At 45.7% G+C, this 15,395-nt stretch overlaps 1 protein-coding gene across 3 annotated transcripts in view; it reads right to left on the bottom strand.

The window, feature by feature from the left end:
• Nucleotides 1-12,743, bottom strand: part of utrn (utrophin) — a 249,561-nt gene extending 236,818 nt beyond the window's left edge. For all 3 annotated transcript variants that reach the window (XM_083643533.1, XM_083643535.1, XM_083643534.1), the window contains exon 1: nt 12,662-12,743. In XM_083643533.1, the coding sequence (XP_083499659.1) occupies nt 12,662-12,734 (73 nt within the window). In that variant the 5' untranslated portion in view covers nt 12,735-12,743. The remainder of the gene's footprint in view (nt 1-12,661) is intronic.
• Between the last annotated feature and the right edge of the window lie 2,652 nt (nt 12,744-15,395).

The raw sequence follows: 15,395 nt of genomic DNA, 5'->3' as shown, positions 1-15,395 counted from the left end.
GGCCAGAATCAACATCTGCCCATCGCCCACGCATTCCCCGGCCCATCTTGACTCGCACAAGGAGCGTCCGCACGCAGGCAAGCAGGCAGGCAGGCACGCAGGCAGGCAGGCAGGCAGCAGCAACGCGCTTCTGACACGCCCGCTGTAGAGCCAGGAGGAAGGAGGAGAAGACACACGGAGGGAGGAGTTTGAATGAGAGGGGTGTTTCCTGTTGTTATGGAGGAAATTACTGTTCAAAACTATTGTTTAGAATGTCTGACGGTCTTACTGATGCCAAAAATGAATGGTTAAAGTGACTCTTCTATCGAATTTCACAAAAAGCCATTTATCTCTGAATAAATTTCCAGACGCTGAAACCATGCTGTACTCAACGGCTAATATCTACATAACTACTAACTCTGCAAACTAACTCTTTTAGACAGAGAAAGCACACATTCTATTAGTTATTTTTAGATGATTGGTGTTCATGAATTCTTAACAGAAAATAATCCTCGGCTCTTGTAAAATGAGCCAGAATCCTCAAAAAAAAACCTGGCACAACTTACCTACAGGATGAAAAAATGGCTGGCACTCAATGTGTTAATACTTAGAAAATTTTCATTTTTTTTTTTTTTTTTTTTTTTTTTTTTAACAAAATGAATGCCTATGGCAGAAAATACGAAAGACAACGTGTTCTCCTCAATGAACTCTTTATTTCAATGTGTCTCCTCTCCAACAACAACTGCTGTCCCCGGTGAATTTCCCATGTTTAAAACAGTTTTGTTGGCACAAAGACCCGTGCCCAGCCAGAAAACTAGAGACTATATGAAGCTCCACCTCACGTTAGTCGGCTGTGCAATGGAGTGGGGCGAGGAGGAACGAATTCCACCCAAACCTAGTCCCAAAAAAAAAAAAAATAATAATAATAATAATAATAATAATAATAATAATTAAAAAATCGATCCAAATGCCACAGGATCGATTCCAATCCTTAACGATCAATTATCGATTTTCGATAATTGATGAACACATCTCAACGTGACGTTACGGCACCAGTGTGTTTGGCCAGTTGTCTACAGGAACAATGGACCCAGAAATGCAAGGTACATTGCCTGCCAATAGCCATTTGTTTTTTCTTCTTCTTCAGGGGCCACAAATAGTAAAACCAATGGAAGTTCAACAAGTTCAACTAATGGCATGTGCAATCATGGCTAAGTTGCCCAGACACACAAATACAAACACACAACACGCACGCACACACTCGCACACAGTTTGCACGCGTGCCATGCACACACACACACACTCACACTCACACACACACACACACTCACACACACACACACACAGCAGATGAGTCAGTGGTCCGGCCTATATCCAAGAGAACGAAATGGAACATGGAAATCTCCCAGCATGCCACAGGCCTCCTCCGCCCAGGCCGTTGGGAAGGAGGCATCCATCCCTTCATGGTCAGAATCTCTCAAGGCCCACACCACAAGCCATCAGGCTCCTTAACTCCCTGTGACCCCTCCTACACACACGTGTACGCGCCCGCCTGCATACGCACACACACACACACACACACTCAGACTTTGAACACACACATCGTACCATGGTTGGTAAACTCAAGACTCCAAATAGTCATTTTTCTACCATCGTTGGTCATTTCTTTTAATATTTTGTTTTTAAATTGTGTATTCCTGTTATTTATTCTGTGGTTTATAACTTAATATGTGCAATCATTTTTTGAGTACTTATATAGTTTAATCTACTAACTTTATTGTCGGTGTTGATACTTTCTCTGAAAAGGCACTTTTGTGGGCTAGATGCAATCTAATTTCGTTTCTGCTGTGCCTTGTGTATAGCTTGAATGACAATAAAGTTGAACTTGACTTTGGGCGACGGGCGGTGTCTGTTAGTTGCGATTTGTGACATCATCTGTGATGGTCATCAGTGATGTCACTTGAGCAATTGTGATGTCACCAGTGATGTCACTCGAGCAATTGTGATGTCATCATCTTCTTCTAATGGCTTTTCCGGCAGACTGGATACCTTGCGGCACATTGCTGCCTCTCACAGTTGGGGAATATTCTTCTCCTTCTCACTCAGACCCACGTCACTCTGGGGAATATTCTTCTTCTTCGAATCCCTCCTCACAATTGTGATGTCATCAGCGTGGCTGAGGCTATATAAGTGGTGGGAGTATAACTAAGGAAAAATGGCGTTGGACCAGGTTCTTATTCTTGACCCTCCTCAAACTCTCAAATTCAAAGGTCCCTTCACAGATGTAGTCACCCTCCCCCTCAAACTGAAGAATCCCTCAGACAAAAGAGTGTGTTTCAGAGTGAAGACGACAGACCCACACAGGTGCATCGTACGACCACGCCGTGGTGTTATTGATCCTGGAGCGACTGTGACCAGCTCTTTAATGCTACAGCCCTTTGACTACGACCCCAATGAGAGAATGAAACACAGATTCATGGTTCAGTCCATTTCTGCCGCGGCAAATGTTTCTGACATGGTTGCATTGTGGAAAGATGCAAAGTGTGATGAGATCATGAATTCAAAGCTGGAATGTTCCTTCGAGCTGCCTTCTGAAAGCGATGGATCCGCGCGCCTGCGCTCCCTCGTCATCGTCATAGCAGCCATCGGATTTGCCGTATGGAAGTTCATGTTGCCAGCCGTATCCCCCGGCCCAGATCTGTAATCAAAAAGCCTGGGAAAACGGAGAAGTCTGTGTAGGTACGGATTCTACTCGGGTTACGGATTTGGCTCGCCCTACCGGAACTGCTCGGCTCAGGGTCCACAACGAGGTCTTCTAAAGCTGTGTTCACATCGAGACACTGTGTCGCTGTGTTTAAATCGCTCGTCAACAGGCACAAGAAATTGACGGACATCTGGGAGCTATAACGTTACGCAATGTCATGTTGTTTGTCCACTACGAGCCACCATAGTTGTTTACAAGCTAAGCCTATCAGCGTGCTCCTAACGCGAGCTCTATACCGGTAGTACAGACTTCACTTCATGTCAGCTGTCAGCCTGTCAATCAGCTGTCAATGCGGTTTGTTGCCACACAATAAACCAGCGGTTTGTTCCAAGACAGTGTAATCCTTGACTCGCCCGCAGCTCGCCCGCAGCTCGGCTACTGCTTGGCCTCGCCTGCCTTATTGGCATGCGCAGCTCACAATTGCTCAACTTTGCATCACTGATGACATCACAATCGCTCGAGTGACCATCACTGATCACATCATGGAGTGCTCGAGTGACATCCCTCACCGCACAATTGCCCAACTTCGCATTAATGATGACGTCAGTGAGGATCAGTAGAGAAAAGTAGAGTCCGCACAGATGATGTCATGGACACTTCTGACGAAGACCTGACGGTCGAAAGATCAAATAAACTGACCTGGGAGCTAACCTTTTTTCAGTGTGCGGACATTCCTCTACTCCAAGTTTATTTATGTTGTCCTGCATGTTGATGTGCGCGCCCTACTTCTTTTGTCAGAGACACTGTGACATCATCAATAACATCACAATTGCTCGAGTGACCATCACTGTTGACATCATCGAGTGCTCGAGTGACATCACTGGCATCATCAGTGACATCATTACTGACCAAAATCACAAATCTCACAATGTGGGACCAAAATCCCAGCTGGTTAGCACTTTTAGAAGACAACACAGGGTTACCTGCTGATAGCTTACTAACCAGCTGGTTAGCACTTTTAGAAGACAACACAGGGTTACCTGCTCATAGCTTACTAACCAGCTGGTTAGCACTTTTAGCAGACAACACAGGGTTACCTGCTCATAGCTTACTAACCAGCTGGTTAGCACTTTTAGCAGACAACACAGGGTTACCTGCTCACAGCTTAACCAGCTGGTTAGCACTTTTAGCAGACAACACAGGGTTACCTGCTCATAGCTTACTAACCAGCTGGTTAGCACTTTTAGCAGACAACACAGGGTTACCTGCTGATAGCTTACTAACCAGCTGGTTAGCACTTTTAGAAGACAACACAGGGTTACCTGCTGATAGCTTACTAACCAGCTGGTTAGCACTTTTAGCAGACAACACAGGTTACCTGCTGATAGCTTACTAACCAGCTGGTTAGCACTTTTAGAAGACAACACAGGGTTACCTGCTCATAGCTTACTAACCAGCTGGTTAGCACTTTTAGCAGACAACACAGGGTTACCTGCTCATAGCTTACTAACCAGCTGGTTAGCACTTTTAGCAGACAACACAGGGTTACCTGCTCACAGCTTAACCAGCTGGTTAGCACTTTTAGCAGACAACACAGGGTTACCTGCTCACAGCTTAACCAGCTGGTTAGCACTTTTAGAAGACAACACAGGGTTACCTGCTGATAGCTTACTAACCAGCTGGTTAGCACTTTTAGAAGACAACACAAGGTTACCTGCTGATAGCTTACTAACCAGCTGGTTAGCACTTTTAGCAGACAACACAGGGTTACCTGCTGATAGCTTACTAACCAGCTGGTTAGCACTTTTAGCAGACAACACAGGGTTACCTGCTGATAGCTTACTAACCAGCTGGTTAGCACTTTTAGCAGACAACACAGGGTTACCTGCTGATAGCTTACTAACCAGCTGCTGCTGATAGCTTACTAACCAGCTGGTTAGCACTTTTAGAAGACAACACAGGGTTACCTGCTCATAGCTTACTAACCAGCTGGTTAGCACTTTTAGAAGACAACACAGGGTTACCTGCTGATAGCTTACTAACCAGCTGGTTAGCACTTTTAGAAGACAACACAGGGTTACCTGCTCACAGCTTAACCAGCTGGTTAGCACTTTTAGAAGACAACACAGGGTTACCTGCTCATAGCTTACTAACCAGCTGGTTAGCACTTTTAGAAGACAACACAGGGTTACCTGCTCACAGCTTAACCAGCTGGTTAGCACTTTTAGAAGACAACACATGGTTACCTGCTGATAGCTTACTAACCAGCTGGTTAGCACTTTTAGAAGACAACACAAGGTTACCTGCTGATAGCTTACTAACCAGCTGGTTAGCACTTTTAGCAGACAACACAGGGTTACCTGCTGATAGCTTACTAACCAGCTGGTTAGCACTTTTAGCAGACAACACAGGGTTACCTGCTGATGGCTTACTAACCAGCTGCTGCTGATAGCTTACTAACCAGCTGGTTAGCACTTTTAGCAGACAACACAGGGTTACCTGCTCATAGCTTACTAACCAGCTGGTTAGCACTTTTAGCAGACAACACAGGGTTACCTACTATGCGCCCCTTAGGAGAACAAACCGGTACTCAAAGTCTTTCTTCCCTTCAGCTGTCAGGCTGTTAAACACAGACAGTAGACATTTTAAATGAATGCCTTCACTCATACAGTATGAGCGCACAACAGGCTGTACGTATCCTGTCTGTGACGAACAGGTTAGGCTTGCTCATACATATATAGATATATATCTTTTATTTCTTATACATGTTCTCATGTCTTTACATACAGAAATATATGTATATTTTTTATTTCTTGTTCATGTTTATATGAATATGAGTCTGATCTGTTATCTCTGACATTATTTGTTTGTTTATGTCATGTCATGCTGTTACGTTACGTCCTGTCATGTCTGAAGTTTGTAGCTCACTGTGAGCTTTTGAAGGTATTGGGTAGGCTGTGAAACTGAATTGCCCTTCTGGGATTAATAAAAGTTGTCTGAAGTCTGAAGTCTGAAGTCTGATAGCTTACTAACCAGCTGGTTAGCACTTTAGAAGACAATACAGTGTTATGGAACAAGAAAAGGCTTTCCAGATATTTACAATAGATTCCGTATCCATCTTGCCTTTAACATTTTTCCTGCCAGGTCTCTCACCATTTTTACTGAACTTCCAAGACCCACAGAATATTTTCTTCTATGACGATGTAAAACTGAATATCTCAAAAGAAAGAAGATAGCCTCTACTTTCATGGAAAAAAAAGATTGCTTCTGCCTTCATCCGTTCTTTAGTTATCGACACTTGAACGTAGGTAGTTTTCACCGAAAACGCCCTTCTGTCCCAGAAAGCAGAGAAAAATGTATTTTTGTCCCAGCGGAGCCTGGGAGAGATTCACCACGCACTCAGAGAGGGGACGTGCTGGGTCACACTCTCGTCTTGCACAGGGGGCGGGTGCTTCCTGGTGCTCCATGTCTGGAGGTCTGGGGGCATAATCTGATGGCTGAAATTTAAACAATGCGAGAACTCACAAACCGGATTACTAATCTAGCTGACAGAAGTGATTGTTGTAGGGAGAAGAGGACAAGGGTGCGTTAAGGGGAAAAGATAGTTTCTCCATTGTCTCCACCCTAGAAATTAAGCGTGATATTGCTAGTTTAAAAAAAAAGTTTTAGCACACATATAAAACATAAATGAACCAGATATAGGTAATAAATGGCTTGGAGTCCAGAAATGCTGCTGTAGCTTTAAAGGGATAATCTGAAGTCTGTCTGGGCCTCAGCCTGGTTTTGTGTTGTAGTAAATCCTCAGATGTCATGTGACACCATGCGAGGGGTCAAGAGGTAGATTGGGCAACATGGCTTTACAGCCCTAATGAGCAACACGCGGGGGGGGGGGGGGGGGGTGAACTAGGTGGAGGGGCAGCTTTGGAAAGGGAGATCGTGAAAAGAGAAGAGGAGGATGAGTGTGTGTGTGTGTGTGTGTGTGTGTGTGTGTGTGTGTGTGTGTGTGTGTGTGTGTGTGTGTGTGTGTATGAGAGAGAGAGAGAGAGGGAGGGAGAGGGGGGAGACAGAGAGAGGGAGACAGGGAGAGGGAGACAGAGAGAGAGAGGGAGACAGAGCGAGAGAGAGGGACACAAAGAGAGAGGGGGAGACAGAGAGAGAGGGAGAGAGAGAGAGAGGGAGACAGAGAGAGAGGGAGACAGAGCGAGAGAGAGGGACACAAAGAGAGAGGGGGAGACAGAGAGAGAGGGAAACAGAGAGAGGGAGACAGAGAAAGAGAGGGAGACAGAGAGAGAGAGGGAGACAGAGAGAGAGGGAGACAGAGAGAGGGAGAGAGAGAGGGAGACAGAGAGAGAGAGAAGGAGACAGAGAGAGAGAGGGAGACAGAGAGAGGGAGAGAGAGAGGGAGACAGAAAGAGAGAGGGAGACCGAGAGAGACAGAGAGGGAGAGAGAGAGAGAGAGAGAGAGAGAAAGAGAGAGAGAGAGAGACTGTGTTTAGAGCAGTTTGCTCTCATGGAATAAGTGAGACAGAGGTTAAAGCATTCTCACTGAACGTGGATGGACTCTCTCTCTCTCTCTCTCTCACACACACACACACACACACACACACACACACACACACACACACACACACACACACACACACACACACACACACACACACACACACACACACACACACACACACACACACACACACTCTCTTTAAAAGTACAGTGATCATTCTCTGACATTTCCAGCCTTCTCTAGAGGAGTTTAGCCTAAATGTCATCTGTGCTGGGTGGGGTGTCTGTGTGCTGAAAGTGAACACACACACACACACACACACACACACAGACACACACACCAAAGAAGCAGAGTCCCACACGCAACCGCACCCAGGGGAGATATTTTGGCCAGTGCCTCCATTCCCAAATTTCCAGCCAGGATTTTAGAGAGCTCCTTCCCTCCCACTTCCCACACACACACACACACACACACACACACACACACACACACACACACACACACACACACACACTATATTGCTGAGTTGACGCAGCCTTTCCCATACACTAAAATCAAAATACACTCATGAGAACTCACTGACCATAGAGGAGACGTTACTGTTCTGACACCAGAGAGAGAGAGAGGAATACAAATAATGACCATCATCATCAGCTCATGGAGGGGTGGCCATGGATGAGAGAAAGGACCTTTGTTTTGGTTGAGGTTGCATGCTACCCACACACATGTGCACGCGCGCACGCACACACACACACACACACACACACACACACACACACACACACAATGTTGTGTGTTGGTCTCTCGGTGAGTCTGTCACTGACAGCTGGATACGGCTGTTATGCCGTAGCTATGTGATGAAAACTACTGCCTGCAGCCTCTCTACATAGATAGCCCTATGGGACACTGTCTATTTGACTATGTGTAGACTGATCAACTGACCATTCTCTCTCTATGTCTCTCTACCTCTCTCTCACACAAGTAGGCTACATGGTCCACCCTACTGCGACTGCCAAGACCAGAATGTAGGCTCCACGACATGCAGCTGGGCTAGTAGCAGTGACTACTCTTTAGGGGAACTCACTCTAACATGTAGCTTGGTACCACACCCCTCCACTCCCTCTGTTTGGTGACTTTCACGCATTCCTGTGTGCTAACCAATATCTCATCCATTATGCTGTGTCTCACACCCACAGACAATAACACATAAGCTGATGGTCTGGTCTGGCTCAATGGGCAGAGCAGGGCGCAACCCATGCTATAGTACGCTCACATTATGAACAACAGTCCACCCAGGTGAGAGCAGAGCAGGCATGAATAGAGGAGACAGAGAGAGATGCTTCACAACAAGAGCAGGTCCGGTAACCAGAGCTTCTCAAGTGACAAACCAACACAGAGAAGAAGGTCAGGTGTAGGGGTGTGTGTGTGTGTGTGTGTGTGTGTGTGTGTGTGTGTGTGTGTTTGGGTAATGGTTGTTAAACAACAGCCCAAAAACCCTGTGGATGATATTTGACCTTTCACCTTTGTCTCCACTTTGCGTAATGGGTGGAGGGGGGACGTGCTGCACAGGTGGGACAGGTAGGGCAGGGTCCCCCCCTGCCCTACCTATAGGCTAAACCAAACATACTTTTGTCAAATAGTATTTGTAAATAATTCTTGTCATTTGTTTTAGTCCATATATTGTACCCAGATGGTTTTGCCAGACAGAGAAATATATCAAGTTAAGCCTATTTTAAACCCCATTGTATCAGTGACTTATCTCACAGCTTCTGAATTGATCAAACAAACACTGTTACCACTCATCTGGTACTCCAGGTAGGTCAAACAATCGTCAATAATTATTTGACCTGGGTCCTACACATATACAGGTAGGTGCTAGCCATTTAGCATCACACTTTAAAAACATCCAGCTGCACACGTCGCACAACTCAAACAAAAATATAACTTAGGTGCACGGCCAAAGATAACTTGTGAAAAAAAGGCAAAAAGCCAGCACTCAAAATGTCCTTTTTTGTCTTTTAATCAATGAATTACCACTGGCTCAGCAGCACATCAAGGGACGCACGAGTGCACGAATCAAACTTTAACCCAGCACTCACTAAAGTGAAGGGCTAGCAGGCACAGTGTCATGTTTGCTCCCAGACTAGTCACTTTTCTCGGAACCGCTGTTTCCCCCCCGCTTCACCCGTTTTCTAGCCTGCCCGCTCACTCGTCTCGGCCCCTTACTCTCTCTGTCTTTCCCTCCCTGCCTGCTCCATTGTGGGCTTACTTACATAACAACGTGACATGCTGGAAAACACAAACCCCCGTGCACCCCCCCTCTGACTACACACACACACACACAACACACACCCCCCCCCCCCCTCTGACTACACACACACACACACTTCCCGTCTGACGTGGTGCACCCCCCCCCCCCCCCCGACTACACACTTACACCTCCCCTCTGACATGCACACACACACCTCCCCTCTCACTACACACACACAACTCCCTTCCCTCTGACGTGCACCACCCGTCTGACTACACACACACACACACACACACACACACACACACACACACACACACACACACACACACACACACACACACACACACTCCCCTCTCACTGTTTGAGCATGAGTGTGCATAATGTCTGTGAGAAGGGACAGACTGTCTGGCTTGCTGACCCTCCATCACAGTAGGCACTAGGCAGAGGGACACACACACACACACACCTGCCTCAACACTAGGGGTGGGACAAAATATTGACACTGGAATATACGTATCGTGATACTTCCTCTTGCAATACGTTATCGATACACTGGCGCCAAATATCAATATTTTTATTTACATAAAACAAGTTGTTGTTAAGCACTGAATGTGTATTTGATTTTTTCCCCTAGTTTTTTACTTTTCTATTAATTTGTACAGATTGAAAAGATTTTAGTTGTATCCTATTTGTCTCTTCAGTTACAGTACATACACAGCTATCATGATGTATCTTAGATGGATTGTCTTGGTCAGAACACACAGCAGCTGAAATACTAAAGCGTAACTTCAAAACCACACGCTAACGACCATTCTCTCCACAAGGCCAAGGCCAATGATGATCATTTCCTGTCAATCAGCAATGACGACAAGAAGATGATAGGTGTGTGTGTGTGTGTGTGTGTGTGTGTGTGTGTGTGTGTGTGTGTGTGTGTGTGTGTGTGTGTGTGTGTGTGTGTGTGTGTGTGTGGCACGCGCGCGCGCTGCGGAGCTTTTACAACGGAAGGAAATTGATAGTTTATTAGTTTATGAGGTAAGTATACAGTCCACTGCTCTGATTAAATTCTTTAATGCTTAAAACACGCCCCCTACATTCCCCCCACCCACACACTGAGGCTTACTTACACAGGCATGGAGATCACATGAACAAGTGCACTCTCCAAGACCCCCGTTCCCTCACTCATCTCAGCTGTGAAAACATCCGTCCACCTGCCCACCACACACACACAAACATACACACACACACGCACGCACGCACACACACACACACACACACACCACTTCCTATAGCTCACCTGCTTGTCGATCGCCACCCAAATCCCACGCCTCAACGTAGACTACAAATCTCTCTCTCTGTCGCCATCTTTCTTTCCCTCTCCATGTCAGTCTGTCTGGCTGCTGAGGGAACAGTGTTTAGAATCAGTCTCTGTAGTTTATAAAAACCTGGCCACTTAAAAGCCGTTAAAGTGTCTCTCTGATGATAAAAAGGACGAGTGTTTGTGTTAGGCTATGTGTTTTCTCGGGGCGAGGCCGTGTTCCACGTGTCCTGGTGAAAAACAAGTTGTTTTCCCCGAGCTTCCCCTTCGGCGTGGTGCTCTGTGAAGTGTACAGCCGTTCCCCCTGGCCTGTTAATAATTGTTTATCCTAACTAACCCGGTTTAACTGAGTTCACACTCGCTGAATGAGGGGCGAGAAGATACCTGATTTCAGATGCATTCATTGTAAACCCACTGACTGGCACAAATACAACACAAGTCCATCCACCGCAGGTTAACAGTGGTGCCACAGCCTGCAGGCTGCATCAATACAAACTGCGCCCGCTATATTTCTTGAGTTGTTTTTAGTGAGCGGCTAAGCAGCTATGTGCTAAATTTTCCCCTCTTCGCCATAAAAGAAAACATTACTTTTGGGGTTGCTAGGTAACCTGAATCCTTGTAAGAAAAGCATTGTGGTCTGGAGACAAGCGTTGTAAATTACAAACTCCATCGGCATGGTGGAATTCCTGGCCCGGAATCCGCCAGGCGTTCCGAGGCTGGGCTCCGCTCCTGAGACTGGAACCTGAAACCACTGGGGAGCAGGGAGAGCTGCCACATGGACTGACTGGGACGGACCTATCTATCTACCATCACCTTCATTATCATCATCATCTTCTTCTTCATCAGGGACAGAGTGGAGGGAAAATTCAGTTGACCCTATATACTTCACATCATGTCATGTAAATACTGTGTTTGCAATTTTAACTGTCATCTCGTGTGTGTGTGTGTGTGTGTGTGTGTGTGTGTGTGTGTGTGTGTGTGTTTGTCTCTCTCTCTCTCTCTCTCTCTCTCTCTCTCTGGTGGTGGTGTCTATAAAAGATTAACCTATGGAATGGAATGGAATGGTCGGTTGACAAAGGGATCAGAACCCATCCCTGCATTCTCGCCCTCCTCTCTGCCCTGCCCATGGACACCTTTTATTTTACCTTCTCTCTCTCCTGGCTAAGTTGTCACATTCAGCCATCTCTCTCTCTCTCTCTCGGCTAAGTTGTCACATTCAGCCATCTCTCTCTCTCTCTCTCGGCTAAGTTGTCACATTCAGCCATCTCTCTCTCTCTCTCGGCTAAGTTGTCACATTCAGGCATATCTCTCTCTCTAAGTTGTCACACTCAGCCCTCTCTCTCACACACTCTCTCCCCTGGCTAAGTTGTCACATTCATCTCTCTCTCTCTCTCTCTCTCTCTCTCTCTCTCTCTCTCTCTCTCTCTCTCTCTCTCTCTCTCTCTCTCTCTCTCTCTCTCTCTCTCTCTCTCTCTCTCTCTCTCTCTCTCTCTCTCTCTCTCTCTCTCTCTCAAGTTGTCACATCCAGCCATCTCCGCTTCTCGTTATCCCTTTGTCGCTTTCTCTTTTCCCTCTGCCTGCATGGGAACTGAGGTTATCCATGTTGGACAACAGGATTTCTGGCCTTGTCCGGTTTTCCTCTGAGCGACTGCCTTCCTGCACATACAACCTATCTCTCTCTCTCTCTGCAGCCATCTGTCCTCTTGCATAGGGCAGTGCAACACACCAACCTCTTAGATCACACTTGAATTCAGACACACTTAACATGTCCACTCTACTCTACCCTCTGAGTACATATAGGAAAACATAAAGCATAGTCTCACAGCACATCTCACTATCTTTTCAACAATCTCCAACAATGGCCAAAGATGTCATCAAGAACATCAGCGATTGGGTCGCACATACCCATTCTCCATCTGATGATGTCATTGAACTCCTCATTGGCTCCTCCCTCTGCGATGTCACCAGGTGATGCCATGGTAGGCGGTTAATCCACCGATATATTAATCCGCACCGTGTGATACAGCACCGGGCCTCTTCACACACAGTGCAATGGCCCTCTCTCCGCACCTGGAAAGCAAGGATGAAGCTTTTACTCAAACAAGTATGGAGTCTTCTGAAGGAGTGGAAGTCCCCCTTTCCACCTTCCTTCCAGCTGTGGCTGACGGACATGGTCTCAGTTATATGTATGGAGAGAAGGTTCCTGAGGACCAATTCGCTTTCTCAACTACCTGGGACCCGTTTCTAGCCTACTTAAACGAGGTTAAAAGCGACAAATAACATGCCCAGCTGACCTTTCATGCACCCCTTATTGCGTGGGATAACACACACATCTCTTGCAAGCACATGTCATAGGCACTTGACGTGACTGGTAGCACACACACATTGAAATGTTGATGATATACACATTTTTGTTTTTGTTTTTTGTCTGAGCCTGTTTTTGTTCTCCATGTTCTAAAAACTGCAAAATAAAATATTTGGGGGGAAACAAGTAGAGTCTATTTTTGGTTTGTTTGTTTGGTTGGTTGGTTGGTTGGTTGGTTGGTTTTTTTGTTGTTGTTGCTTAGCGCTCACTCCGATGTTTTGCTATGTGACTGTCAGTGATGGGAAGTTTCCTCTGCAGGAAGCCTAGGGAGTTGTGTGTGGTGACCACATGTTTTGAGGCAATACACACACACACACACACACACCCACACACACACACACACACACACACACACACCCACATAGTAGTCACACAGGGAGGCAGGAAGATCTGCCACCTCATGAGGAACTCAGTTGTTAAAACAGACAGCTGTTAGGGGCGTGGCACCTCCCTCCTGCCTCTCTCTCTCTCTCTCTCTAACGTTACTCCAAAGTTGTTGGGGAGGAAACAAATTAGATTGACACCATGACCTTACGGTGGCATTCTGAGCATTGATTTATGTAGGAAATGACTGCCTGCAATCATAATTTTTGTTGTAAATAAGTGACAATCATAAGGTCGACTTTTGTAAAGGTCTGGGTCAGTAAGAAGAAACTAGTCGATAACCAAAAGCAGGGTCCAAAATACACCAAATGGAAGTCAAATCTGTCCATTTGAATGCCTCAGTTAAGTCTTTGGTTTTTGCCTGTTCTCAAACTGTGTCCCTGCTGACCACTCGAGTACGCTCTCTCTGACTGTGAGCAAATATTCAAAAGGCTCGCTTCCAATTTTGAATTCTGTTGCACTTCATTATGAGTTATAAACTTCTTCCACACTGTATAAGCAGGTTTTAAATGAACACAGTACCTGATTATTATCTACACAAATTGGCATTGAAAACAGGTTTTTTACTTTTTTCTATGAATATGAATTGTTTTGGCTGGTGATGAATCATATTCTTGGCAGGTACTTTTCCAAGCTCTTGGCAGGTGAGGCAAAAAGTTAATTTCAGACATTGGCTAGGAGTCTGGGCAACAGGGTGATGTAGTGATTAGGGCTACTGCCAAGACCCGGGTTCAAACCTCCCTGCTGATGTGTCCTTGACGAGACACTACACTTGATTTTTAATTTGTTGCCATGTGCTAAAAATGGCATGTGGCATCATTGTCTTTGGGTTCCAAAAAGGTGGCACTCACATCCGCTTCCAGTCCGGTCCTTGCACCATGTATCATCAACACTGGATATGATATGACCAGTTCACTGCTACACCTGCCAAGTGTATTATTACTACAAACAAATGACTTAAATGTTGGCCTTATTGCCTATTAAATGCCTGCACCGTTTGTCCAGTGCAAGTGGACCGTTTTAAATTTAGCATCCCCTTTCATTTAAAAACAAATCAACCTAGTCCAGTCCTGAGAGAGCGTCAGCCTTTACCATGAAAGGAGTGTATGTGCAGTTTTATCGAGCAGTGCCTGGTGATTTACAATTCTTGAGTGATGATGCAAGAGACCCCAAAATAACAACTGTAAATTTAAGGGAAAAGGCAGGCCCATGTAACCGGTGTCTTGACAATTTCAGTTCCTCTCGCCCTAAGAAAGCTGCTTTGACAACCAAGGCCAAAACAAGTGAACTGTTTCAACCAGCCAGTTTGAACCAAACATCTTTTACAGCTGCACAATTCAACATACCGTCTGTTAGTAGTTTCTAGTTAGGATACTCTGAAGAACAAGAGCAGTGTGTCTCAGGCTTTCCAGGCCATTACATTTGGGCTAATTTACTCATATGTCGTTTTAATCGGATGAGATTACCACCGCCATTCTGACGAAAACCCACAGTAACATTGCTCTAATTTTCCCATAGGCACTGAATGTGTCTGTGGTTTTCAATAGTTAACTCTACGGTGACTTTTCATCGTGCTTAAATGGCATTTTATACGGTACCACTATAATATGCAATTTATGTGCATTTTAAACTCTGGCTGCAGCCTACGTGCAACTCCCCCGTTGTTCAAAGTAAAAAACATCCCTTGTCTGATCATTTATAGTGTCTAAACTTCATAAACTTTACGTATACGATTCAAAACTGAAAGAAATGTTGCTTTGTTTTTCGCTGTTTTGGTTTGACACACAGATAGCTACAATGTTTAGGCTACAATTCCATGGGTCTGGATCACACACACTCACCTCTGCTGTCACCGAGGGACGAGATTGCGAGACTTGTTCCGTGCAAACA

Source organism: Poromitra crassiceps, assembly GCF_964638095.1.
Source record: "Poromitra crassiceps genome assembly, chromosome: 9".
Lineage (NCBI taxonomy): Eukaryota > Metazoa > Chordata > Actinopteri > Beryciformes > Melamphaidae > Poromitra > Poromitra crassiceps.
Note: the sequence above shows the minus strand (reverse complement) of the source record. Positions and strands in the feature narration are given on the sequence as shown.